Source organism: Diospyros lotus, chromosome 9, assembly GCF_014633365.1.
Source record: "Diospyros lotus cultivar Yz01 chromosome 9, ASM1463336v1, whole genome shotgun sequence".
Classification (NCBI taxonomy): domain Eukaryota; kingdom Viridiplantae; phylum Streptophyta; class Magnoliopsida; order Ericales; family Ebenaceae; genus Diospyros; species Diospyros lotus.
Window position 1 is genome coordinate 24,680,189 of NC_068346.1, and position 23,870 is coordinate 24,704,058.

The window sequence follows — 23,870 nt, forward strand, 5'->3', positions numbered from 1 at the left end:
TCCAAATCCTATAGCCAAATTTTCTCATGATCAATAAATATCCAAGAAAATCAATATTTCTGATTTTCCTAAATTTTTCCATAATTTTTCCTAATGTTTCTATATTTTCTCCTATTTTCCATAAATCTTATTTTTATCAAAAAAATATCTCCTCAAGGTTTTTCTCAAATTTTCCTCCAAAAAATTCATAAAATAATATTCCTAATTTCTTGGAATTTTCTGAATTTTTTTCAAAATTTTCTCCTATTTTTTGTCTGTTTTCTATAATTTATTTTTTTCTAAAAAATTATAAAATAAATAATTTCTCCAATATTTTTCAGAATTTTCCTCCAAAAAAATCCACAAAATAATTTTTTAATTTTTTCCAGAATTTTCTTAGAAATTTTTTCTTTTTTTTTCTCTTTTTCTTCTTTTTTCCTTTTCTTTTTATTTTCTTACCTTCTTCAGTTGTCTTCTCCGGCGACGGCAACCTTTGCATTTTTCGGCGAAGCTTCAAAATGCACTCCAACCTTGATGAAATCTCACCAAACTCTCTAGAATTGCTCTCCAAGACATGATGAACAAAACCCTTCAATCCAATCCTTCAAAAAAAACCCAAAACTCGAGCAATTGGATGTCCAAAACCCTTGAAATTTTTGGCCTATTTATTGGCAAAACCTGACCTTCTTTTGGCCAATCAATAGCCATAACTTTGCCCCCACACATCCTAGGCCAAAGATGGCCATACCCTTGTTGAGATAGGGTCGTCCCATCGCTAGATTTGGCCTATGCACGGTGGCAGGTTCGACCATGCCTTCTTACAACACTTTTGGAAATTACACTTCCACCCCAGTCTTTCTTCAATGCCATTTTGGCCCTCTTTCTCAAGTTCTTAGACTTTGATATTTCATCACATGCACCCCTAAGTTCCATGCTTCTCAATTGGCCCAAAAAATTTGGGAAAATATCATTTTCTCCCTCTTTTCAACTAGAATTGAAAATTACACTTGGGCCCCAAATGCGTGATTCGACCGTAAACCCTTTTGTTTCATCCCAAAACCATTTAAGGGTTGTTCTAATCACAAAATTAGAGCCCCTACAAGGTTCTGTGGATTTCCCGAAAGCCACTTACCATCATTCGGTCTTTTAGGCTATAACTTAGTTGTACTAAAAATTGTCCCATATTTGATTTCTTTCGGAGTCATAAATCTCACCTCGAGATGTCGTCAATATAATAACCTTTTTCTTAGATATATTTACGCTCCGAGAAACTCCCTATCGTCGATTTATTTTACCATTAAACCAATTTTTTTATATTTTAAACTCATTTAAATTACGTGGTGACCTCACGAAAATATGGGGTATTACAACAAGGGCTATGGTTAAAGGTTCCATGACCCTAAAGAAAAATGGTGGATCACTCACTCGTGGTAGGGTTTGATAGCCGAAGTAAGGCCTAGCATGGGATATGATTGTGGAAAACTGAGGTCTGGGTGCAGAATTATTTAAGAGGGTTGCCCAATGAGAGTTCCTAGATGTGGGTAAGTGACCCTTGTTGGCGAGTGGTATTGGTCAATAAGAAAAACCTTAGTATTTTTGTTAAATATGGAAAGAATCCCTAGTTGGGAAAGTGTTATGGCGCGTGCATCGTTAAGCTTAAGGTGTGAACTCGGGTAGTGCATGTTATTGATTGAAGGATGAAAGTGTTGTGGGTATGTGGGTGATGCATGAGTCAACGATAAGTGGAGGTCGGCTGGTCAAGGTAGCAAACCATGTGATAAATGGTTGATTATGACTAAAGAAGCCAGATGGTTGCTTCCCATATAGTGCAAGCATGATTATAGTCGATTGGTGATGAGATGTTGCCATGAGGATCGACTCAAGCTATGGATTTATATGATTGAGGACGAAATGTCATGGTTGAATAGGTGTCAGCGTGTCTAATGGGTATTAGAAGTCATATTGCTACGATTGATCAGTGCTAAAATGTTATCGTGTTTTATCGGCGTAAAAATCGTGGACGTGTGTAATCAGCAAAGGAAACGTTGTAGTATGTAATCGATGTAAAATCATCATTGACTTGTAACGCCCCGCTTTTCCCTAGCGTTAATTGACTTAGGAATTTCGAGAATTTTTTTTTTTATATATAAATCATTTCCCGACAATATCGTTCTACCTTCCCAGCATACTAAACAAGAATTAATAAGTTAAGATAGATAATTATCATAAATGCTGAAGCTTAAAATTGAAACCTGATACGGTACATAACTGAATTCACTTAATCATAATATAAAAATCTGTACCATCACATCATCAAATACTTAACTACATGGAGACTTATTTGTACAATCTAACGATTCCTCAGAAACACATTAAATCGTAACTACTATACATGATCTCCAATATAGCATAATCTTTTAAACATGACTAAAAATATATCCTGAATTCTCACGAAGGAGCATATACCAGAATAACACGCCGAACCCAATAGCCACATCATCAATCATCCCCTTGCCATAACTACAAATCCTAACTGGAACGTTTGAATGTTCTAAGGGCATAACCCAATTAGAAGATGAATCTTCTAGTGAGGGTTTAGAAACATGATCCATGAATGCATGATACAATAACATGAGTAATCATATGCCCTAGTGTAACTTCCCTGGCCCACAAGCCCAGCACGGAATCCTAGGCAGAATCTTGGCACCTCTAGCAAGATAATCCTAACATTATTCCATTAATTGTCCTTGAAAAATTACGGCCACACTATCGGGGCGACATCTCAATCCCATGCACAAGTATCAATATGCTAATAATATTGTGCCATGCAAAAACCATAATCCATCGATGCAACAATACATGTATAAATATGATAGGATACTCCTATAATACATGTAACTTAATCACTTTCATGACTATCATGCTCAACATAGGCAAAATATAACATGCATAAGCTTTTGGAAAAAAACCACTCACAAAACCAAGTTTAGGATAAAATTACTTACCTAATGCCCGAATCTTAGCACACCTCGAAAAATACGCATCGCCTCAATTTGCATGCTCGACCTCGATTTTCATGCACTGCCTCAAAATGCGTGCCCAAACAATTTTTCTCTCCAAATTCTCTTGAATATTACTGAAACGTAATTTCCTATTTTTCAGAATTTTTCTATATTTTTCTCACATTTTTCTTTCCATATTTTCTTTTCTTTTCCTTTTTCTTATTTTCTTTTTCTCTTCTTTTCTTTTTCCTTCTCCTATTCATCTTCTTCCTCCTATGGAAGCCCCTGCTCCTGCAACTCCTATGCATGGCCTCGCAGCTGCTATCGCCTCGGCCTCCTCCGGCCTTACCGTCCACCACCGCACGCCATCGGCTACCGCCTCCAACCGCAAGCCACCACGTGGCTTCCCCGCGTATAGCAGCGACGCTGCTGTCTGAACTCTGCCCAAGCTGCCATGGCTTCCTGCCACCATCGCCAGTCACCAAAGCTCCTTGGTTGCAGCCCACCAAGACCACCATCGATCATGATCACCGCGAGGTGCTCCGCCAAGCCCCATCGTGGCAGCTACCATGGCCGATCGAGCTTGCTGCTCGTAGCCATGGCTGCTGCCCACTCTCTCTTTCTCGATCTCTCCCTCTTGCTTTCTCACTCTCTCGATCTTTTTCTCTCTCTATTCTTGTATTTGCTCGCCCAAGCTTTCATGAGCTCCCTACCATGGCCGATTCGGCCATTTCTCTCTCCCTTTGCCACTCTCTTAATCGTCTCATATACATGTATATATATAGGTGAGCCAACCCTCATGCCTGACCAACACTCTCGACAACTCTCTCAATCTCACTGTAACCTTTTCGGTGGAAATGGCTCTCAAACGAAACCCCAATGGAGTCTTTCGGCGCCAATGCAATTTATCCCTCAGATCCGCTGATTTTTTTCAAATCTGGCGCAAGTTTCGGCTATTTCACACACTCACACGTGCACAACTGTAAATACATATATATATCATTATATATTAGCCATAATAATAGAAAAATTTAATATTTAAATACCAAAATTCATCTCTATTTTACTTACGAAATTCTCTAATTGCATTTACATCCTCAAACGTCAAATTAATTTGAGTTACAGTGAATCCAAAATTAATAATTTCAAACTTACTTGATAAGGACAATTCCGTCCATACGCCCACACCGGACCTTTATTTCATCCCAGAACCACTTCAAGGTTGATCCTTACAAAAAACTGGAGCCCTCCTAAGCTTCCGTTGATTTTTCGGGAGTCCCCTACGACAATTCAGTTTTTGAGCCTAAATCATAGCTGCATTTAAGCTGTACTGAAAATCGTCTCGATTTCAACTTCTTTTAATACTATAAATCCTATCTCGGGGTGCTCGTCAAGACCATATATATTTTCTTAGGAAATTACGCTTAGAGGCATTCCTTATAGTCAATTCGATCAATTTTTTAGGTTATTTAGATATCAATCTTTCCTGAATTTTATTTTTCTAATAAAACACTTATTCTCAAATAATCCCAATTTCTTGGGTGTTACATGACTGATCAATGATGCAATATTGTCGAGAATGATTGGCATTGTCGTGTTTTGATTTTGGTTTGACGTGGAAAATGAGAAGTTGACTGCAAAGTGATGCTTAGAGGCAGTTGAAATCCATCATGAGGATGGATATTATTGGGGTAGTCATGTGTCATGACCAGTGACTAGTTGTGGGATTTGGAAGGAGGCCAAAGTGGCATCAGTTGATGACTATCATCAAGAGTGAGGGGATTAGTAGTCTAAGTGAAACCTCGAGATAGGGATAACCCGATGGAAATGTGAGCAATGGCTAGGCTATGAGATTCCAAAGTACGAGAATTTGGTGAATAACTCGAGAATGTGATTGTTTTGGGCAGATGAATAAGGCAAAGAGAATTTTGAGGATGAAATTCATTTAAAAGGGGTTGGATGTAATGCCCGGTATTATATGGTGTTGGAAAAAAAAATAGGATTTCCAATTATTTTTTAAAGGACCTTGGGTGGTCCGGAGAGCCCAAAAGTGAGTTTTGAAAAATTAATTAATAAAAATTATCGAATCGATGGTAAGGAATGGCCCGAGACTTGGATGTTTAGGGAAGAGGGCATGAGACTGGTGAGCGTCTAGAGGTGAGGCTAATGACGCTGAAAGCGATCAAATCAAGAATAGTTTTCAAAATAATTTTTGTATAAATCCAAATTATTGACAATACCGAATGGTCGTAAGGGACATCCAAGAAGTCGATGGACCCTAAGGATGGCCCAGTTTTGTGAGTGAGGCAACCCTGAAATGTTTTTGGGTGGAGAAAAGGTCATATGCCGGCAAAAGGACAAAATTGATCTTTCCGAGTAAGTGGCGGTTATTAATTTTTGAAAAAATCAAGTTTTTGTGTGGCTTGATGATAATTAATCAAGGCTTGGAGGGTTCAAGTGTAATTATCAAAACTCCTCAAGAGGAATTAATGAATGTTGGGGGGAGTTAATGTGATATATATATATATGTGAGCTTGGGGGCTAAGCATTCTACAGTGCAAAATTAATTTGAATCTGATTTCTCTCATTTGAGAGTACTTGGCCGAGAGAGCAGAGAAATGAAGAAGTAGAGAGAGAAAGAGCAATGCGAGAGATTGATAGAGAGATCGAGAAAGAGAAATGGTTGGTCGGTGGCTGGCTGGGAGAGGCGGCCTGAAGCGACAGCCGTGGTCGGTTGCGGCGGCATTGGAGGCAGTGTGATGGCAGCCATGGAGGTCGGGCAAAGTGGCACCAGCAAGCACGCGGTGGTGCACGAAGCGACCGACAATGTGGTTGTGCGAGGAGGTGGCGACATTGGTGGCAGGTAGTGGTTCTGCATGCGAGGGCTGGTGATGGCTAGATGCGTAGGGAGGCCCGGCCATGGTTGCTCGCAGCGGAGACAGCTAATAGCAACAGTGGCACGACAGCTGGTGGAGGGCATCGAAGGTCGTGTTAGCTACAACGGTGGCTAACAGAGACTAGGCGACGGTGTGCGCATGAAGAAGAAGAAGGAGGAGGAAGAAGAAAGAGAAAAAGAAAAGAAAAAGAAAAATAAGAAAAAAATTGGAAAAAATATGATAAATAGGAAAAAATTATGAAAAATTCCAAAACAAAATGAGAAAAATTATGAAAATTAATTTGGGGCTTGAAGTGCATGCTAGAGGCTTGAAAATGGAATCCAAGAACAAGGTGGCAACTAGGGAGGCGATGCTGGTGTGGGCATTTTGCTAGATTTTCTCCTCTAAATGGGTAAAGGTAATTGAATTTAATTCTTTTCTAATTATTTACATTATGTGAGATAATGTGTAAGTGTTGGTTGGATTATACTCACGGTTAGAGTTGTTTGGAAATTGTTGACGAGTGGGTTTTTGCAAGGCATAGAAAAAACATAGGCCCTAGTTAATTTCTGAAATTGTGGGTTTCTGTGTGATTGTATCTAGGTTCGACCGAGGAGGGGATAATCCTGGAATAGTTCGGAGTTCAGCCTAGCATTCTTGCTCTTGGCAGAAGAGGTTTTGAGCCAGGTGAGGGATGGTCCCAAGGGTGGGCAGCCGTGCGAATGTCTGGTAAAATCGATAAATATATGTTGTGTGCAGTTGTGTATTGTGCATATTCTATAGGTGGTCTAGTGGAGTCCTATGGCCATGGGAGAGACTAGATACACGCTAGGGGTAATATGGGAGGTTAAAGCCTCAAACAGGTGGGTTTAGAGGGTAATGGTGCCTCGCCATTCATGCATACTTACTTGTCATTGCATCTCATATATTATCTTTGTTTACATTCATTTGCACCCTTACTGAGTTATTATGACTCATGAGATTTTACCTCGTGTTGTAGATATTGCAAGTCCAGATGGAAGTAAGAAGGATGATGTGGCGATTATCGTTTTTTCCAGAGTTTTGTATCTTGTATTTTGTCCTTGTATATATACATGTGTTTTGAATGTATATGTTGTTGGCACTAGTTAGTATCTAGTTGGTTGTAATCAACATAGTGTATATGTGATCGTGAGACTTTATTGTTCTATGTGGCTTTGGTTTGGTTGAGGCCCGTTTTCGGATTGTGTAAAGTTCGATATGGAATTTCCCATAAATCCCCAGTACTCAACAGATTTTTAATATGTTATTTTGTGCCTGGGTGACTTTTAGCTTGTTGTGAGGCGAGCTGAAGAAAGGTGAAGTTCACTCAGGTTTCGAATCTCGTTTCGTTATAATTTCTTTAATTATTTTTTTATCGATTCCTTGAGTGGAGCGAAAAGAAGAACAAAGCCTAGTTCCTACATAGGGCATTTCTTATTGAAACATAGTCCATATTTTCAATTATTGGCTTGATGTGTGAGTAATCCGGTCGATTATTCTCTAGTGACGCTCGTAGGTGGGAGCGGGTCGTCACATGAAGTAGAGAACTAACTTGGAAAAAGATCAAAGCACTTCAATTAGATTAAGGTGGCAAGTATCTAAGTCAAGAATTTACTGACTATCTCAAAGAGTGTAGAATTGTTTCACAACTCATACCTCCTAGAACTCCCAAACATAATGGAGTTTCTTAAAAAGAGGGATCAAACCCTATTGGATATGGTTTGATCCATGATAAGTCTTGTAGATATTCCTCCTTTCTTTTGGGGCTATGACTTAGAGACGATTGCCCACCTCTTGAACAGAGTTCATGCCAAATTTGTAGATAGGAATGAAAGGAAGCAGGCCCAAAAAGCCAACACACGATGGATCAATGCAAGGGTATATCGATTTTTAAAATATTTTCAAAAACCAACCAAAGGGCACAACGAAAATGAATAAAAAACCCTTGTAAGACTTGGTATTAAACATCCATGTGCATCAAAATCAAGGAACCAACCATAGGGGGTTTATCAGTATACTTCTACGGATGATTTGCATTGCAGGTTGTCCAATATGCCTCTTACTCCTTGCTGTCGAATCTGCTCCTACAAAGATTGGGTAACCAACTCACATCTTCAATCGCAGAGGTCCTAGTCGGTCCACGCCTAAGCTATCTCAAAACCCTTCATTAGAGCCATGCTAGGTCCCTCTTGATGAAAGTGAACCAGAGTTGTTCGAGTTTCTTTTTGTTGCATGTGGTTGTCTCACAATCGGATGCAGTGCTGGCCCTACTATAAGGCCAAGTAGGTGGCTGCCTAAGGCCCCCAATTGTGAAAGGCCCCACTTTTAAAATTTTATAATTTTATATTTTTTAATAATAAATACTCTATTAAAAAATTAAATACAAAATACTAATTTTATATTTCCTTCCCATGCTCTCTATCCAATTTTGTATAGTTGTCTACCCAATTTTGTAGTGTATTCACAATTCTCAATTCTTAAACCCACCCATTAAACTCACTTTTCACTTCTCCCTCCCTTCCCCCCTCTCAAAATCCCAATTAAACCCATTTTTTCCTATTCTATCTCTTTTTCTGCAATCTGGGTTACTGGCTCACTGCATGTTCTTCTTCTTTTTCTTCATTTTTTCAGTTCACTTCTTCTTCTCACTTCTCAATGCCCCCCATTCTCTCTCTCTCTCTTGCGCTTGGTTGCTTCAAAGTTTAGGCTTCAGACTCAATTTTCACAAACTCACTGTACGATTTGCAGCCTCGCTTCAAGCCTTCAACTTCAATCTTCAGGCTTCGTCGCTTCGACAGATTGCAGACATCAACAACAACATCTGTGTTTGATATTTTGATTTTTTTTTACTTTTAACTTTTATTTTTGAGTGTGCAACATATGTTATTTTTCAGGTTTTTGTATTCTTGTGTGGGTATTTTTTTGACTTTAATTTGTTGATTGTTGTGTTGTGATTATTGATTAACAGCTAAGTTAGTTGTCTTTCTTTTATTTTTATTACTTTTCAACCAGTATGTATCTCCAACCATTTTTATTTAACATAGATGATTTGAGATGGAGTCTAATATAAATTTATAATACATTTTTCATGGATCTAATGTAAATTTAAAAAAAAATCATTAGATTATTTTTAATATTTAATTAAATTACTCATCTAATTTATAACTAATAATTGTAATAATTGAATTAATGTAGGTCTACCAATAATATTTTTTTACCCATAGTATGAATTTGATGTTGAAAACAAATTTAGTAAAATTAAACGATGTTTTCAATTTTTTTAAATTAATAAATAAAAATAAAAAATGACATCAATTATGTAATTGATTGAAATAAAAAATTAACAAATTTTGTAGTAGATTAAACTTTAACTTTTTTTTTAATTTAATGAAATGATGAATTTTTTTTAAAAAAATGTGTTATTTATTTTTTTTATGAAAAAATTAATGCTTTTAAAAAAGTCTCAAATTTTTTTTTTTTCCTAAAGCCCCCAAACTGGTTGGGCCGACTCTAATCGGATGAAAATGGAAAAATGAAAAGAAGAAGTAGATTGACCGTCTCTCTATCTTTATTTATTTATATATATAGTTCCTTTCTCTCCCTTTTTCATTGCAAGGATCAACTATGGATTTCTATTGGATTGAATTTGGTTAGTGTCATTCATCATTCATATAGATTATAATAAATTTTAAAGAAATTAATGAAAATAATGATGTAATTGTCATAATTTGAAGTTTTTTATGCATTTATCTTTTTACTAATCATAATTTGAGATATTTTTTTAATACATTTATCTTGAGATCATTATAATTGATAAATGTTTTCTCCAAAAACCCATTGCAATCAATGGGTTCTTTCAAAGATAATCATACTATGATGATTCATCTTGTCTAGAATAACCTATCATGGTGTTTTCACCCAACTCGAAAGAGTGCATCAATGATGATGCCATGGTGGTGACTAGTGTTCATTTAATTATAGTGAGATAGGGATAATTTGAAATTTTTAAGAAAATTAATTATTGGAACTTAAACAAGAAAGATATGTGAAGTATCATAACTGACCTCACAGGAGAGGCTAGTGGCATAATTTGAAAGACATAGGTTACCAGTGACAGGCTGGGAAAATTTACCAAAAAAAATAATGTTTATTTTCACTCGATTCTTTCTTTGGGTCAACAAGATTTTTTCTCTTCGCTTTTCGTCTGTAACTGAATAGAATTGAACATTTCCAACTCACGCACGCCAGAGAGAGAGAGAGAGAGAGACTGTTATCTCAATCCTCTGGTTTGTAAAAGACAGAAATTTGAAGATAAAGAAGTGAAAAGGAGAATGGTTATGTGGGTATTCGGGTATGGATCTCTGATATGGAAGGCAGGCTTTAACTACGACGATCGCCTCGTTGGCTTCATCAAAGGCTATCGCCGTGTCTTCTACCAAGGTCTCTCTCGCTCTCTGAATTACCTGTAAATTTCCTTCTTTCTTTGTTTGTTGTTGCATTTAGTTTGATTGAGGAAAGATTTGGTTGGTGGGGATTTTGGTTTGCAACTGCAGGAAGTACAGACCACCGAGGGACGCCAGAGTACCCAGGAAGAACTGTCACATTGGAACCTGCTCCGCGAGAGGTTTGTGTAAGTTCCTTCGCTTCTCTCTTCCTTCCAAACCCACTTCCTCCGTAAACTACTCTTTCTCTTCTTCAAATTCTTCTGTTTCCCAAATACAATCTTTCGGGGGAGGGAGGAAATGCAATTTTATGGTTAAGGTTTCATATTCTTAATTTAATGAAATTCTTCTGTACTCTATTGTTTCTTGGGTTTTTTTTCTACTCAAATCATAGTAATGTTAACAACCCAGTTAGTTCAGTTGCAGCTTTATTCAAATCTTTCATTGCAAAAGATATGCGCACACACACACACACACACACATTGGTTCTGGTGGATTCCAAATGGTTGGATCGTTTTATGTGCAAAAAGATGTCAAGACTCTAGTGGTCTGTTAGAATGGCTAGTAAAATTGAGTACTTGGATGATTTTTCTGCCTTACTCTCTATAGATGTTTTAAGCAAGTTCAAGTACAGATTGCAAGATTTTTCGATCTTGATCCGGTGGGTGATATTTCTCTTTGCCAGTCCTGTTTTTAGACCACATAAAGAATTTACATTTCAAGTTCTTTCTTTCTCAATGTCAAATGCACCAAAAATAACTTTTAATCCACAGTAACTTGTAAACTTCGCAATTCTTAATTCTGTATTCTTGGTATCGCGTAGGCCTACTCCGCTACCCACTCCCCTACCCATTTCTGTTGTTGACAAGATTGTGGAAAAAATAAATCAAAGACAGAAAATTTAACCTGCCAATTACCAAAATCCCCATACCCAGTTATTCAAACCCTTCTATGACAGGAGAAGGTAAATTTCACCCCCTACTGGCAGTGGTTCAGCCGTTAACATCTCATGAAGAAAGTTCAAGGATTATTCTTGATTTAGAATCTATCTAGCCTCGCTCCGGAACTATTTCCGACCTTTTTCTCTTCTACAGCGATACCTTCCCGATGGCACAAGGAACTAAAACTTTGCAATCTGTCATCATTGGTGCCACCTCTTGCTTTTAAAGAATACTTTGCTCTTACTCCATTCATTCAGTATTATTAGATTCTTCCAACCCACTCTAAACAATTGGACATGCTAAATCTCTCTATGCTTGTAAACTTTCTTCTTTATGCTCATAAGTTTTGGCGTTAATCTAGAATCCAGAATTTCCTTTTACGTTCACTATCTTGCTAAAAACCAATCCTTGTTTACTGAACATCCACCACCATCTAACTCCTGTTAGCCACAGTGCTCCTTTTGCTGAACTCTTGCTAGACAATTAACTGTGTTACAAGGTCATGCTTAGATATTATCATCATTTTTTCTCCTCTTATATCTAAGATTTCATGCAAAGGCAATCAGCTGTATATTATGTCCGTCCTTATCAAGAAAATAATTGACCACAATATTGAGGTTGCTATATCAAAATGGACATCATTTTGAGAAAATATGGAAAGCTTGCTGCAAATTCTAGACCTTTCCAACTGAGCTTCTGAGTAGTCTCTATGGTACGTCAACATCTTTGAGTCACACCTCATCCAATGGATTTAAATACTCAACTGCATATTCTCACGAGTATATGAATAAATTTTAAACATATTCAGCCATTTGTACAATAATTCAAAATTGACACACTAACATCTTCGGTACATGCTTATACAAATATAATAGAAATCCCACATGTGAGTCCAATAACAATTTGCAGTTTATGGCCATCATAGAAAACAAGGTGGTTAAGGCCATCCAACCTAATACCATGGTCTGAAACCCAAAAACAGCCTTCGCACAATCAAATTATTTTGGTCATGGTAGGGTTTGAGTGCATTTGTTTGCCCATAGGATAGCAATATAGTTAGAAACATTTAGTTTTTCAACATAATCATTCCTTTGATCTCAAAGACTTCCTTTGTCAAAACTGCCAGCTTTGAAATGCTTGGAGTTCTTTATAACTGCCATTGCCGTTGGGGAAACCTTTCTGAGTTGCCACATGCATGACCAAAATAATTTGAGATTCACTTAGGTTGGGGAAACTTTTCTGAGTTGCACATACATGACAAAAATAATTGTTTCAATGCTGGAAAGGCACAAAGGTGCTGAAGATAGCTCCATGATTGTCAAGAAGGATAACAATTTCTATCAATTGTAGCTAAATTACAGTTGATAATTTGGAATGTAGTCATTGAGTCTTCTATATATCATCATAACATCAAGATGTATCTGGCCTTTAGCTACTGCTCAATGCTGATAATGTCCCAAGATCTCCACTGATATGCTTGACTTTCTGCCGAACATTTGACCCACTTCTTAATAAACCTTGTCATTGAGTCTTCTATATACCTCCAAAATATCAACATATATGTGCCTTGAGATATTGGTCAATGCTGATGATGCCTCTAGATCTCCACTGATATGTTGCACCGTTTTTTGAACATTTATGTAGATGTCCTGCTTTCTAACACTCCCGTCACTTGTGCTTTTCTCCCGTCATTTTTGTGTAAGCTATTTTCCACGGTTGATCTAGTCATTTTAGGGAGATAGGAGGTTGAATTAGGCTCAGATCTGACCTCTGGTTTATTTGCATGAAGTGACTGTTGTTGAATCACACGTGCTTTCGCACTTTTAGTCGTAATAGCATAATGATTGAATTCAATTTTCAGAAGTGAGCAAGCTAGAAAATACTAGTTTGGCACTTGCAAACAAAAACCAAATTGGTGCAAGTTTTTTCATGTGCCAATATTTTTGTTCTCTATGGAAGTTATAGACGAGTAACATGACACACTTATCGAAAGGACAACGATTTCCTATTTCACATTGAAGAATATGTCTAAATCACCAACTTCGAATAAATGCAAGTATCCTAGATATGAAGTGTTTTATCTTGTCTACACATGGCCTCTTTAATGGTTTCTCATACGTTCCCTTGTTATCCCTTAGCTTATTTGTATTATTAAGCACAATAACTTAATTTATTTCAATTTGGAAGTTTCAAATCTTAGAAACATGTGAATCTGATAAATTTATTTTGTGTGAGGACACAGTGGGGAGTTGCCTACAAGATTGCTGGGAAGGAAGATAAAGAGACTGCCCTGACGGTAAGGTTATGACTTGATCTCTTGGGATTTCTATCTCCTCCTGATGCACTAGCTTTCTCTCAAAACTTTATTGAGTCACTTAATATTTTGGGATGGGTTAAAACAGCAATAGGCTTTCTGAATTGGAAAGTATTTGACAGTTCTCATCCAGACAATCAGAGGCCACCAATTATTAACATGTTATTGGTAGTTTTCTTTCTGTCGTACTCAATGTTATTAAGACAAAAAAAAGAAAAAGGACTTAGTGTCATCAATTTGTTGTAGCACATTGCTTCAAAGGACATATGGCTAGGTTGGTACTTGGTTATATTACTTCCTGTTTGATCATTGGCAAGATATAGGAATAAGCAAAGCAAATCTCCAACTTGTTCTACTGCAGCATTGCATCAAATGCCCCCGTTCTTGATGGCCCTTATGTAACTTTTAAATTGATCCTAGATTATTACTTAATTGTCGTGGGCTTTGGTAGAATTGCAAAAAGTTCACTTGGTATCATTTCAAACCAATAGTGGGTTACGCTTTGAGTTGAAACCATATCCATGATAATGGAACTCATATTTTTTCGTTAAACTGATTAGAGGTAATTCACAATTCGAATCCTCTACAACCAATATCTGCCCTGAACTTATAGTATATGATTATGTGTTGATAATAAGGCATAAGCATACCATATAAATTCGCGTCACAGAATACCTATGTTACATGGGACATGGTCAGAGAGTCAACATATACAGTTGAGCAAATGCACTAGAAGACTTGAGAACCACCTAGATATCTAAAAGGTTTGACACAAAAGAAATAAAACGTTAAGGACACAGCAAGAGGGTGTGTGCTTATATGACTTCAAATGCAAATAAATGCATCCCTATTTATTTTTGTCGTTAGTTGGATGAGATTGGGTGTTCAAGTTTAAAAGGGAAAGATAAGATGGTTGGATAAGTAAAGATTTAAAAGATAAGGAAGCCTGGAAGATAGGATAAAGTTTCAAGATTCAAGGGAGAGATTCAAGCTTTAAATTAGAATAAAAAAGCTAGCATGTTTTGAATTTTAGTTACTGTTAACTAAATTGGAATTTGTTCCTATTTTCTAGGAGATAAGAGTAGATATTTTGCCTTGTATAAATATCTCCCTTTGAATTCAATAAATTCTTAAGTATGCTTTCAAGAATTCAGTTTATTTCATGGTATAAGAGCCAGATCCTAGTCGCTTAGATCTTGAGGTCTAGGTTGTTTACATAATCATGGCCAAAACTCTACCAAACCCAACCATAATCGAAGCCTTAGCCATGAGTTCTCCTAATCCTCATTCTCTGCCAAATTTTTCTACAAATCCTATTGATAACCATACTTTACAGATTACTCAACATAAGTTAAATGGAAGTAATTTCAAAGAATGGTTTCAATCGATATTGCTTGTAATCAAAGGGAAAGGAAAAGTTAGATACTTGACAAGAGTAATTCCTACTCCACCAACCACAACAGGCAATTATGGCACTTGGGAAGCAGAAAACTCAACTATTATGGCATGGCTTATCAAGTTGATGGAGGCAAGGATTGGTAGAACCTATCTCTTCTTCAAGACGACAAAGGAGATTTGGGATGCAGTTCAAGAAATGCACTCAGATTTAGAGATACCTCTCAATGTTTTAAGATCAGATTCAACCATTCATACAACTAGACAATGTAATCTAAATGTTACAAAATACTATATTTGTTTTGGTTGAATTATGGCATGAGATAGATTTATTCTACACTATTAATTGGGAGTGTTCAGTTGATAGCTGTCATGACCCCAAGGATAGTTTAGTAAATATAGTAGTAGGAGTCGACACGCAATAAATAATAATTGTAATTTATTTTCCTTTTTTTTTTTGTTATAGGGATTTGTCCTATTCTATAGGCAATTAGGCTAGTTGTTATATTGCACATGGGAGGATGTGGGAGGCTGTTAGGCTCTATATAAGCCACAACTAAGGTTGGAAGGATTATGCCTAAATTGATTGAATGAATACTCTTGATTTCCCTCTAAAATCTCTCTCAATCTCCCTCCAATTTCTCTCTCTTTCTCTCGTTTCCCCCTAAATCTTTTTCTCTATACTATTCTCCCTTAATTCCCTCCCTCAATTCCATCCAATTCCTTTTTTAACCTATCATGAACCCTAGGTTCGTGGCAAAAGCACAAAATACAATTAAATGTTAGAAAAAGATCATGTTTTTTATTTTCTCCATGGTCTTAACTTTGATTTGGGGCTTAACCCACATAAAGTCTAGAATTCATGTAGCCGACCCCACATAGTGGGATAAAGGCTTGATATGTTGTTGTTGTTGTTTTCTTAACTTTGATTTGGATGAAGTTCGTGGAAGATTTTTGGGTACTAAACCTTTACCTACACCTAAAGAATTGTTTATTGAGGTAAGGAGAGAGGAGAGTAAGCATAAGGTGATGCTTACCCAATAAACAGACTCCATTATAAGTCATCAAAACTTTACTCTTGCTACTGTCAAACAGGTGGATACTTTGTCAAAAAATTAGTGGAAGGACAAGCAGTGGTGTGACCACTGTAACAAACCGTACCATACACGGGAAACATGTTGGAAGATTCATGGCAAACTAGCAAATTGGAAGCCGCAAAAAAAGAGGGAAACAACCAGATTAGCCTATGCTGTTGAAGTCTCCATTGAATCTAGGAACAACTCAAATCTAAACCTATTGGTATCTAAATCAAGGTATAAACCCCTCAAGTCCTTTTACTCTTAAGCCAACAGTTTCAATAGTCCTACAAGGTATTCCTCATTACTCACTAGTCTTGCAAAAGCTCCCTAAACATGTTTGGATAGTGGATACTAGTGCATCAAATCGTATGTCAAGTTTAGCTAACTCTATGATGGATTATACACCTTGTAACACAACTATTGATACTTTTATGGCTGATGGCACAACCTCTCATGCCTTGGGGTTTGGAACAGTGTGTTTATCAAAACTAAAGTTGAAATTTGTTCTACATGTACTGAGATTACAGTGCAATTTACTATCAGTTAGTAAATTTAGAAGAGATATGAATTGTAGTGTAACTTTTTTCCCATCCTACTATATATTTTAAGACCAGGTTTTTGGGATGATGATTGGCAGTGCTAAGGCTAGAGATGGCCTTTACTATATGACAAAAGATGATTCAAATTCTTTAATCAATAAAGCTGTCTTTACTGTAACAACTAATGCCAATGTTCTATTGTGGCATAAACGCCTAGGACACCCCAGTTTCCCATATCTAAAATCCTTGTATTCTCACATTTTCATTAATAAAGAACAATATTTTAAATGTGAGCAGTGTACTCTAGCAAAACAACCTCGTTCTCATTATTCTATACAAAACTATAAACCATCTAAACCCTTTCACTTGATCCATAGTGATATTTGGGGTCCTTCTAAACATCTCAATAGCTCGAGTTCTTGATGGTTCATTACCTTCATTGATGATCATACTAGAGTTTGCTAACTCTATCTTATGAGAGAAAAAACAAAGGTCAGTAACACTTTTAAAAGGTTTCATAAACTCATTTTGAATGTGATTCAAACTCCTATTCATGTTCTTTGAACTGATAATGACTGAGAATACTTTTCTCATGATTTCACTGACTTTTTCTTTGACCATGGCATATTCATCAAAGCTCATGTCCGTACACCTCTCAACAAATGGAGTGCTTGAGAGAAAAAACAGACACTTGCTTGAGGTGGCTTGAGCTATGATGTTCACTATCTATCTTTCTTATTCTTATTGGGGGGAAGTTGTTCTTACAGTCGCTTATCTAATCAATCGTCTTCCCTCTAATGCCCTGCAATTTAGAACTCCTCTCAACACCGTCTGTGATTTGTGTCCAAATGTCCATCTCCTTCTCTTTCTCCTAAGGTTTTTGGTTGCACTATGTATGTTCACAACACCAATTCCTCTTGGACCAAACTTGAACCAAAGGCACTTAAGTGTATCTTTGTTGGGTATTCTCTTTCCCGAAAAGGATACGAGTGTTATTGCCCCTCCTCCCACAAATTTTTTGTGTCCTCTGATGTCACGTTCTATGAGGATCGCTCATTTTATCCTCCTACATCTTCCCTAGATGAGACTAATAGTACAAAGTGGCCTTGGAATCCTCTCATCTCTCTTCCTTTGCTTGATTCTACACTGCCAGTATGTTCTCAAGAGGGAGCATCAGCATCAACTCTTGAGAACATACTAGCAGCTCCTACCTCTCCTAATACCTCTATGCACCACCCTCGTGATCCACACCTATGCCCGATATCCCTACTCATAAACCAGTCCCTGCCACTCACCTTCTAACTCCAAGTCTTGACAATCCTCTTCTAGTTTATTCTAGATGGCCTAAAGGCCATTAGGAACCTCAGCATAGTCATCCATCAAATCTAGAGGTTGGTCTTTCTGAGGACAACACATAATAAGGATGGATGATTTGGATTGGACTGTTCCTATAGCACTATGAAAAGAGGTAAGGTCATGTGTCAAATACCCTATTTCTAATCATCTGACTTATGTGAAATTGTCTCCTCAGTTCAAGGCTTTTGTTGCAAGTATTGACAACATTGAAATTCCCAAAACCATCCAGTGTGCTTTGAAGGATCTTAAGTGGAAGGCTACTATTCTAGAACAAATGAAAGCCCTGGTTGGTAATAATATATGGGATATAGTAGAATTGCCTCAAATAAGAAGGTAGTTGGATGTAAGTGGGTATTCACAGTAAAACATCATATATATGGAAGTGTTGAAAGATATAAAGCTCAATTGGTGACCAAAGGATTCACACAAACCTATGGGATCAACTATGAAGAGACATTTGCTCCTGTGGCTAAGCTGAATTCTATCAGGGTATTACTCTCTATTATTGTTAATTTAGAGTGACCTTTATTTCAATTTGATATTAAAAATGCCTTTCTTAATGGAGATTTGGATGAAGAGATATATATGCGGGTTCCTTCTGGTTGAGCATAAAGTTGATAGAGGAAAGGTTTGTAAACTTAAGCGGTCTCTATATGAGTTAAAACAATCACCCAGAACCTGGTTCAAAAGTTCAGCATGACTCTAAATCGACTAGGGTATAAACAGGGGTAGGCAGACCATACTTTGTTCATAAAACACACAACAATTGGAAGGAATATTATGTTAATTGTCTATCTGGATGATATTATTGTGACAGGAGATGACATGCAAGAAATAAAGAGCTTGAAAAAGCAATTGAGAGCTGAATTTGAAGTTAAAGACCTAGGAATAATGAGGTATTCCTAGGAATGGAGGTGGCTCAGAGTAAAGAAGGTCTATTCATCTCACAGAGAAAATATACATTGGATTTATTAGAGAAGACATAAATGTTAGGGTGTAGACCTGCTGGAACACCCCTAGAAAATAACTAAAAATTTGGAGAAATCAATGATGATGTCCCATTCGAAAGGGAAAGATACAACGGTTAGTCAGAAAATTAATCTACTTGTCCCTTACAAGGCTTGACATACCCTATGCAGTGAGTGTAATAAGTCAATATATGCATTCTCCTACTCAAAGACATGAATGCTATTTTTCATGTCCTAAGGTATCTAAAAGGGACATCTGAAAAAGGATTACTATTTTAGAGAACAGAGGAAAGGGGAATTGAGGGCTTTGTTGATGCAAATTGGGCAGGGTTTATTGAAGATGGTCGATTAATCTCAAGTTATTGTACCAAAGTATGGGGAAATGTGGTTACATGGAGAAGTAAGAAGCAGTTAGTTGTTGTTCGCAGCAGTGCTGAGGCATAATTCCTAACTATAACTCAAGGAATTTGTGAAGTAATTTGGTTAGAAAGGATGATGGAGGACTTACATATTTCTTTGTCACGGCAAGCAAAGGTGTAAAGTGATAGTAAATCAGCGATTAATATTGTTAAAAATCCAGTTCAGCATGATCGTATAAAGCATGTGAGAATAGATCGAAATTTTATAAAGAGAGAAATTGAGGAAGTAGGAATTAATCTATCCTATATTCCTACAAGGAGTCAAGTGGCTGGTGTGTCTACAAAAGCCATGGCAAGACTATCTATTATCCAGTTTGAAGGGGAGCGTTGGACGAGATTGGGTGTTTAAAGTTTAAAAAGAAAAGATAAGGTGGTTAGATAAGATAAAGATTTAAAAGATAAGGAAGCTTGGAAGATAGGATAAAGCTCCAAGATTCAAGGGAGAGATTGAAACTTGAAATCAGAAAATAAAGGCTAGCATGTTTTGAATATTAGTTACTGTTATCTAAATTTGAATTTGTTCCTATTTTTTAGAAGATAAGAGTAGATATTTTGCCTTGTACATCTCCCTTCGGATTCAATGAATTCTTAAGTATGCTTTCAAGAATTCAGCTCATTTCACTAGTTAACAGTCAAATTTAGCATTCATTTTCAAATTGCCGACCATCCACAATGTATAAGCCAAGTTTTAACAAGGGTCTAACTGCTACATTTGACGAGCACCTGTGACTCCTAAAACATATCTATACTTCTATTTTATACTGTTACAGAAATACAATAAGCTTTTCCCAGAAAATCATGTTATGCCTCTTTTTGTTGCTTTATTTTGTTGTCCTGTTAAGGTTCACCAATCCTTCCATTTTTCTGGTAGTTCTAGAAAAGATTCCTGAATTCCACTCTTCATCATAAACCCATGCCCCCTCCTCGGCAGGCCTGAATCTACTATACTAAATTATAATACTTCCTTGGTTTCTTCAAGGACTAATTTTTCCACAAAGTTCTCACATTCGGTTGGTTGAGTGTGGAAATCATTTAGAAAATATTTGCATTTTATCCATCAGATTTGTAGCCGGAACACAAACGAAAATAGAATAGCTGTATCAGATTATTAAAGGATGGGATGATCAAAACCTTCCTAGTTTTACATTTGGGGTAATAAAGTTTATGCTCTATGGATGAAATGATGATCAAATGGTTCTGAATTGCTTGCTATTATAGCTTGCATACTTGAACCAGTATTTCTTTTTGTATTCAAGGAGTTTGTATCTGGCCGTATTACATGGGAGATTATAAGCTCAAAACATTACTTGGGAGTAGGAGAATAGTAAAATAATCTGGCGCCGTAGTACAAGGGATCTTACAAGTCAAAACATTACTTGGAGTAGGATAATAGTAAAATACTGGGACATGGTTCTCTTGTATTAATTGACAAACCCACAAATCTTTTGAGGCCTTCTTGCCACAGGTCATCAAGTGGTCGCTGCTCCATCGATGATGAGCTTTTGAAGGCTTTGATGAGGGAAAAGAAGAAAGTCATTGGTGAGGGAAATTATCAACATGTCAAGCCCTGATCCCACTAGGTTGAGTCAACTCTATCCGTTCCAGCTCGCCAGTTATCCATATCCATGGCTATTTCTTCTATGAGATTGTAATTCATATCATATCTAAAAGTTTCCTTCTTTTCTTCTTTTTATCCTCTTCCTATTTTGGTAAACACGTACTTCCATTCCATTCCCTTCTATGGTCTCCTTGTGAAGGAAATTATCACCATGGAAAAAACAAGGGAGAAAAGAGTGTTTTCATGGGGTTGAGCCAATTGTCATTGTCTCAAACCAACCATGGTGCCTTAGGAACTCAATATGGTGATTCCAGTTTCAGGTTTATTTTTTGGTCCTACATGCCTGTTTTACTGACAGAGGACATGAAAGGTGTATAGAATAGATCTCTCTCTCTCTCTCTCTCTCTCACACACACACACACATTTATATTTTCTAATATTTTGATGCTTCAAAGTAGTATTTAGAGGTGAGGGAGAAGCAATACGACAAGAAGACCTATGTAGATTTCTTCACGGTGAGTTGGAAACATTGCAATCAATATATTCTGTTGTATTCTTTCCTTGAGAAAGATCCAATGCTGAGATTAATTTACGTTTGTTTCAGGATTCAATGGCTCTGGCGCCAGCTGTTTCTGGTGTAATGGTGTAAGTGGCTGCTACCGCAAAGCAATTTAAATAGTGCTTAACACAACAGGGATCCAAACTTAAAGCCATTTTCATTATTGTTTAGATACATAGCATCTCCAGACAGGAAGCTCAACCCAAACTACTTGGGCCCTGCATTGCTTGAAGAAATTGCACGGTTTGTATTTTCTACCAACGTGCTTGAATTTTTTCAATTTAGGACTAGTAGTCCGGCACATCAATTATATGTGAGATTCATTTCAGATCGCTGCTCTCTCTCTCTCAATTTCTACTTTTTTTTTTTTCTATTTTAATTTTTGCAGACAAATTATCCATGCGGAAGGCCCCTCAGGACCCAACAAAGATTATCTTTTTCAACTTGAAAAGGCTCTTCTTCAATTTGGTACGTCTCCAGGACCATTTTTTATTTTATTTTTATTATTATTATTTTTGTTCTTTTATTTATTTGCTCGGTTTTAGTCCTTAAAAGGGCTTTCACTTTTTTGTGTTATATCCTTGCAGGATGCGAGGACAAGCATGTCATTGAACTGGCGAATGAAGTGAGACGCATCCTCGCAGAGGGAGAGGAAGGCGATTGATACCTTCTTGACCCCTTCAATTCAACCCACAAGGATTGATTGGTTCATTCAACTCAACCCATTCCATTATACGCTGCAGTAGCAGCCAGCCGCACCACACCACATGATGTGTCTTGCTTGTTCTAAGGGTCCTTGGACCGTAGTCTTATCGTTTTTCGTTTGCAAAAAAGAACCAACTACTTGCTGTAGCTGTGAATGCTTGGAGAAAAATATTGTTAGGAACCCAATTTGTGAATCTCAATTGGTAGGTAGGTACAAGGCAAACAAAAACCATGCTGCTAATGCTCAATATTGTTAGGAGCCCAATTTGAGACTCTTTTTATCATAAATAAAAACTATGCTGCTGATGCTCTCATGGAAGATCATGCTTCTAAGTAAGTTTGCTAGATAAGACCTTTTTTTTTTTTTTTTTTTTTTTAAACAACTAACATCAAATCTAAGATTTTTAACAACGAAAGAGCACCGGATGTTATCCCAACTAACATCAAATCTAAGATTTTTAACAACGAAAGAGCACCGGATGTTATCCAAGCTTTGGGCATGGATGGAGAGCTCTAGCTGGTTTTGGCCACACACTTGACGGAACGTGCTAGGCGTTCTGCATGGGAAAAGGCAGTCTAGGCAACGCAAAAAACCAATGCCATTTAGACAATATCAATCTAATTGATGAGTGTCTCTCTCTAGTTGTCTTTGCCAACACTACACTTGGAAAAAGGTGGTAAGTATTCAACCCTGAAAAGGGATGGATGGCATGGGAGGGAAAAACTAGGCATGAGTGACATTAACAATATTTCATTACATGGAGGACGCATAATGAAGCAGAAAGATGTAGCCTAATGATCCAGCTTATTATGCACTGCACAATCACAATTCATTCAAGATTTAAGCACTGCCTGAGTTACTAAATCTAACCTGAAGCCCCCCTATTAATAGGTAAGTACAATACTATCACAGCTTACTAGTCCCCAATAACAAGTTAATGAAAACTAAGGGGCCAAAACACGAAAACATAAAATACATAGCATGGTTGTACCACAATTGAGGCTCCCGTTACTGTCTTATGAAGGATTTAATCGCTGTCTTCATCATCATCTGCAGCAAAAATAAATAATAGATGAAAAGATTGAAGAAGAAGAAGAAGAAACTACAGAAATGGTTGCTAAAATCACGCAACCTGAGGAATAATCAGACCAAGCAAACATATGAAACATTGAACCAAACACATGGTATACCGACTGAGCCAACGAAGTATAGAAAATATAATTATCCCAACAAAAATGTTACTTTATCCAAGGCTTTTCTAGAAAAGAACATCCAGTGTTCTGCAATACAAAATTAAGTGGATCCACTTTTCACTAATTAATAAATCGTTTTCAGTAACTTAGAATAACATAGGTTTTAGATTTAGCCTAAAACTTTTAATACTGCCTACTTACTGGGTCAACAAATTGAACCATTTCATTTGCCAATGCAAATTGAGCACCCTACTACGAATTAAAGCGCTCTTAGTGTGTACATTTGGTGCAACTGCAACCTAGCAGAAAATCTGGCTCAAAATCATGCTTGACTAAGTGGAGGTTCCCAAAACGAAGAAGCATTTTGTTCATGCCAAACACTGAAGGTCATGTGAACAAAGGTTTTATCGAATGAATACCTTCCTTGATTTTATTTAAGCAATTGAAATATACAATATATAGAGAACGATCATTAAGATCCCCATCATTCTAGGATATACAAAAATAGGAAATTACAAAAAAT

The 23,870-nt window shown here is 37.0% G+C and overlaps 2 protein-coding genes across 5 annotated transcripts in view; one reads left to right on the forward strand and one right to left on the reverse strand.

The window, feature by feature from the left end:
• Positions 1–10,054: 10,054 nt before the first annotated feature.
• LOC127809464 (gamma-glutamylcyclotransferase 2-3) lies at positions 10,055–22,465 on the forward strand. Of its 4 annotated transcripts, none has more exons than XM_052348267.1 (8): positions 10,062–10,318; positions 10,432–10,502; positions 13,504–13,557; positions 21,348–21,404; positions 21,494–21,534; positions 21,620–21,691; positions 21,837–21,916; positions 22,036–22,465. In XM_052348267.1, exons 1-8 carry the CDS (start codon positions 10,210–10,212, stop codon positions 22,110–22,112), a joined length of 561 nt encoding a protein of 186 aa, XP_052204227.1. In that variant the 5' UTR covers positions 10,062–10,209; the 3' UTR covers positions 22,113–22,465. The 4 variants fall into 4 exon arrangements, with proteins under 4 accessions (XP_052204229.1, XP_052204228.1, XP_052204227.1 ...); XM_052348266.1 differs by having other exon boundaries at positions 10,070–10,318; positions 10,432–10,508; XM_052348269.1 differs by lacking the exon at positions 21,348–21,404 and having other exon boundaries at positions 10,055–10,318.
• A 461-nt stretch (positions 22,466–22,926) lies between these two features.
• Positions 22,927–23,870, reverse strand: part of LOC127809463 (uncharacterized) — a 36,260-nt gene continuing 35,316 nt past the window's right edge. The window contains exon 9 of the mRNA XM_052348264.1: positions 22,927–23,204. Within this exon, the coding sequence (XP_052204224.1) occupies positions 23,182–23,204 (23 nt within the window). The 3' untranslated portion in view covers positions 22,927–23,181. The remainder of the gene's footprint in view (positions 23,205–23,870) is intronic.

What these genes read in the sequence shown, in the direction of transcription:
- LOC127809464 (XM_052348266.1), top strand. Translation starts at nt 10,210, where the DNA reads ATGGTTATGTGGGTATTCGGGTATGGATCTCTGATATGGAAGGCAGGC. An exon ending in TTGCTTGAAGAAATTGCACG is followed by an intron (nt 21,692 to 21,836) that starts GTTTGTATTTTC and finishes TAATTTTTGCAG; the next exon opens with ACAAATTATCCATGCGGAAG. An exon ending in AAAGGCTCTTCTTCAATTTG is followed by an intron (nt 21,917 to 22,035) that starts GTACGTCTCCAG and finishes ATATCCTTGCAG; the next exon opens with GATGCGAGGACAAGCATGTC.